Source organism: Cynara cardunculus, assembly GCF_001531365.2.
Source record: "Cynara cardunculus var. scolymus isolate 2C chromosome LG 2, CcrdV1, whole genome shotgun sequence".
NCBI classification, from domain to species: Eukaryota; Viridiplantae; Streptophyta; class Magnoliopsida; order Asterales; family Asteraceae; genus Cynara; species Cynara cardunculus.
This window is the reverse complement of record NC_037529.1, coordinates 1,871,752-1,876,808: the sequence shown is the minus strand read 5'-3', so window position 1 is coordinate 1,876,808 and position 5,057 is coordinate 1,871,752. Positions and strand designations below refer to the sequence as shown.

At 32.2% G+C, this 5,057-nt stretch overlaps 1 protein-coding gene across 1 annotated transcript in view; it reads left to right on the top strand.

Moving 5' to 3' along the window:
* LOC112508157 (protein DOWNY MILDEW RESISTANCE 6-like) overlaps positions 1 to 823 on the top strand; it is a 5,707-nt gene extending 4,884 nt beyond the window's left edge. Inside the window, exons 5-6 of the mRNA XM_025112934.1 lie at positions 1 to 185; positions 572 to 823. Coding sequence (XP_024968702.1) covers positions 1 to 185; positions 572 to 823 — 437 coding nt within the window. The remainder of the gene's footprint in view (positions 186 to 571) is intronic.
* Positions 824 to 5,057: the final 4,234 nt, after the last annotated feature.

Genomic DNA, 5,057 nt, shown 5'->3' with positions numbered 1-5,057 from the left:
ACCACTATCCACCATGCCCCGACCCAAGTTTGGCTTTAGGAATATCAAAACATYGTGACCCTAATATCATAACGACCCTTTATCAAGGAAATATGAGTGGGCTTCAAGTATTGAAGGATGGACAATGGTTTGGGGTCGAACCATTTCCTAATGCTTTTGTGGTCAACATTGGTCAACAACTCAAGGTACATGAATCCTAACTCGCTCAAAGTTGGTTGCTTTTACTATCGCAACATTGAGTTTATATGACGCCAACAATATCATTGAACGCCGGAAATACATAAATGTCTTAATAAACTGATTTATAAGATTTAAATTTATGGAATCAAAGAATGTCGCATCTTATGTAAAAGCTACGCAATGAATTTATAGGACGTTTTTGGGTGTCTTAATAAGCTTTTAAGTTTTTTGACGTGATATAAACCCGGTTATGTCATAGTGTTTAGCTCTGTTCAGAGTATTTGTTGTTTAGAACTGTTTAAAATATTTGGAATAAAGTGGTCCATTTATGAGTAATCTTAAGTAAGGTCACTGAATTTGAACAAGTACACTGATTTTGAAATAATTTCAGGTTATCAGTAAYGGAAAGTTTGAAAGTGCAGAGCACAGAGCTGTGACAAACTCAGAACACCCAAGGTACACCATTGCCACCTTCATCAACCCTCGTAACGATGCTGTCATTGAACCCGCAAAGGAGCTCCTTGAGAAAGATGATTCYCGCCCTMTKTTTCGAGCCTTTACTTAYGAAGACTTTCATCATGCATTCCTTGAACATCGAGGCGAGGGTGAAGCTACCCTTGGAGTGTTTAAGATCAAGGATTAAAGATGTTTGATTGGTTAAGAACATGTGTGTTGCTCGGTTATTCCTTTCCAATTTACATAAACTTATATCTTTTGTACGTTAAAATCAGCAATCTGTTGTCTGATACCTTGATGAAATGGTGATTTGATTTGTACTGAGAAAAATATCGTCATTATAAGGAAATCATATTTATAGAACGTAAAAAATGTCTTTGTGTCATAATAGACTGTAATTCATCAATTTACAGGACCAAAACAATTATATGTCTTATGTTAAAGCGTTGCAATAAGTTTTATATGATATGTTTCAAAAAAAATTTGGAAAAATAAATTTAATAAAACGAGCCTCTTAAACTAGCAAACCATCCATTTTCATACAAACTAGCATAATTCCATTTTTTTTCTTTATTTTAAATGCATAAGGGTATGATTGTCATTTGACTTTATAACAGATAATTTTGGTGATGTTTTAATTGTGTCTAAATCTGTAATATTAGATATATTAAAGTTTTTAGGAAACGATGAATCAATTTGTTTTTAGTGGATACTTACTACCATTAATTTTTTGTATCCTTTTATTAAATAAAAATGAGAGTTTATTTATAATCAATTTTTTAGGATTTTATTTATTTCATTTTCATAATAACAAAAAAAATCGGTTTTTTTTTTTTCAATTTACAATTCTTTTCAGATTTATTAATAATATATGTGATATTTTCCAAATTTTGATTATATTGTTTTGTTTCATTTGTAAAATTCATAAATAAATTATTCCTTATAAATTTCATGAATGAAATTATGTTATCCAGTTTTCAAAATGTACCATTCATGAAACTAATTTCAATTTGGTTATGAATCATGAAAGCAATTTCATGAATGAAATAATATTACTCAGTTTTCAAAATGTTCTATTGACTGAATCATATTTAGTTTCATTAACAAACTCAATTTTATTTCGGTTATGAACCATGAAACCAATTTCACTAATGAAATAATGTCATCCAGTTTTCAAAATGTTTCATTAATGAAATCAATTTCACTAATGAAACCAATTTAACTAACGAAATCATGTTATTCAATTTTCAAAAAATGTTCTATTGACTGAATCACATTTAGTTTCATTAATAAATCAAATTTCATTTTGAATATGACCCATGAAATCAATTTCACTGATGAAATCATGTTATTCAGTTTTCAAAAAAATTCAAGATGGAACGATATGATTTCTGTGAGGAAAGGGGATTGAATACAGGGAAAAGAGAGTGACGCTACGTTGGAAGTGTTTAAGATTAAGGGTTGAATATGTTAAATAAACATGTTTAATAATTTTATTTTGTGGGTTTACGGTATTTGATGTAAAACACAAAACACAAACGCGTATAAAAAACCTTTTTCAAAATAAACCTTACTCGCTTAATATTGTCTCAAATAAAAAAAAATACTCAATGTTAACAGTATTTAGAAATTATGTTTGCCTTTTATATACTCCTGAAAATACTCCCGGAACTCATTATAAAGTATGTTCAAATATATTCTCGACACCATCTTGATGGCATCTTGTGAAAGATGGATTCTGCTACGTTATGATTGATTTCATTTAGTTTAGATGGATTTCAGTGTGTTTGATATGATCTAAATTCTCATAAACGTTTCGTCCCATGAGAAATTAAAGGCGTTACAGAGCCTTTTTTTTATATTAACCTGGATATCCAACCTGCTATGCAAGCCGACTAATCCCAGGACGACCACCTGCTTTGCAGATAGTCCGGAGTCACCGCATTTGAACCTTCGTGACCACAAGGGGATTTTTATTCCTCCTGGTGCTTTTGATCTTTGGAGAAAAGCTCAAACCAATCAGGCACCACCCTTATGGTTTTACAGAGCCATTTTTACCGTAAGCATTGAGCATTTCACTAAAAAAGGCTAGGTTCTATCGATTTCTTTTCCGTGTACTTCAATCACATTCTTTTTGCTTATTTGGGTATGGATGATGCAACCAGAAGAGATGACCCATATTAAAAAAATATGAAAGAACTCAAACAGTTTTTCATTTTAGATATTACAAGATTGATTGTATTACTATAATATTTCATATATTTATAATAAAATACCATTTGTCTATCATAAAAATTTAATTTCAAAGTTTCTTATTACTGAGAATATAATTAAAAATTATTCTCTCTGTATAATCATTTTCTGAGTTTTTTAGATTTGGATAATTTCACAGTCTCTCTCATTCTTTCTCCATTTTGAAGAAAAATTGTGAAGGAGGTGTTTGGGATTGTTTATTTGAAACAACTTATGCTTATCTATAAAAAACACTTATCAACTTATTATAAGTCAGAAGGGTTTAATTTCTTCAAAAACTTTTTATTATCGGTTTGACACCGGTATAAGTTGTTTATCCAAACACTCAAAAATGCTTATTGTCGGTGTCACACCAAAATAATTCAATAAATTATTTTTATAAACAATCTCAAACACCCTCTAAATAGGGATGGGAATGGACCCCGACCCGTCGGGTAACCCGGTCCACCCGCCCCGGTCGGGGACGGGGATTCCCCGAAAAATCGGGTCCCGGGGACGGGGACGGGGATCCCCGCTTGGCGCAAGCCGGGGATGGGGCCGGGGACGGGTATAGCACTCCCCGCCCCGCCCCGTACCCGTTATATATATATATGGCTTGGGCTTTTGGGTAGTGAAATGTAAATGTAATGCGTCTTCTCCTTCCTAATTCTCCAGTCCAGTCCACGATTTCCTTTTCCTTCCCGCATCCAACATCCTCCCTCCTGGCCTCATGTACGATACGAGTGTCTAATATACGATTTCAGAACATACCCAGAAATTAATGGAAGAAAGAAGTAAGAAGGGATGAAGAACATTTAACAGTACCATTTGGGTGATTGAGATTAGAGAATAATCAGCAGGGGAGATATTTTGTCTCAAAAGACTTGAACCCATTTTAGATTGATGGCCCAAATTATCAGAAGCCATAGCCATGGAAGAACTCAACCCCCTGTTATATGGCAATTGAGAATTCAACGAGAAACCAGTCATCAAATTAGGTTTAAGATCCACCTCTTCTTGTAGATCTTGAAAAATCTGAGAAATCAAATTGTAGTTCAACCCATCATTTACATCTCTGGTTTTTTCAATATCATTAACGATGAGTTCCTTTCACCTTTTGTTTTCTTGAATCATTATCAGAGAATTAAAAAACTGCTTGGTTTGTAAGCTTTGTACGTATTTTGAAACTTGTGGGTGAAGGTAGCTATGGATATTTAAAAAAAAAAAATAGGGTTTTGTGCGGGGATTCCTGTGAGCAGATCTGATGAGCTTGATTCATGTGTTTTGTTGCTAAGGAAGTTGGCTTGATTTGTGAACTAATTTTTACCTTAACTAGAGCATGAACTTTTACCCGTTTCCCCGTTGGGGATCCCCGTTCCCCGTTGGGGACGGGGATGGGGATGTGATCATAATCCCCGGCGGGGACGGGGACGGGTATTGGGGTCCCCGCCCCATCCCCGCCCTATTACCATCCCTACCTCTAAATCAAAAAGTTATTTAAAATCTTAAATCTCTATTTTCTTCGTTTTAAAGATTCTATTTCTGATAATCTTATAATAGCACAATCCTTTCGGTTACTTGTAGATTTTATATACATATTTTTTATGTGATGATAGTTGGTATATATATTTATTAAAAATAATAAATTGTTTTTATTTCATTAGGTCCTTTTATTTAGAGCAAATTACGTTTTTGGTCCTATTGTTTGTTAAAAATTAGAGATTTTGTCCCTGTAGTTTTAAAATTACAATTTTTGTCCCTATTATTTGTAATTTATTTCTATTTTCATCCATGAAACCAAAACATCACTTTTAACTTTTAAGTATAAAGAAGTAAAATAGAAATAGAACTTAAAAAACAATAAATTTTAAATCATTTTTAACGAAAATAATAATAAATTTCAAAATCATAAGGACAAAAAATTCAACAAACCAGAAGGACTTAAAACGTAATTTACTCTATTATTTATATTGGGTGAGTCTACGAGGAGTCAACGTTATTTGTCCTTTTGTGTAAACATTTTCCATACAACTTACCTTTAAATATCTGTTTCTGACATTAAATAAATAAATATATATATATATATATATATATATATATAAATAATTATATAGTTAAAAAAATAAAAAATATAAAAATTTACAAAAAAATGGTACTGATTTAACGATAGTCATTTTAAAGAAGAAGTT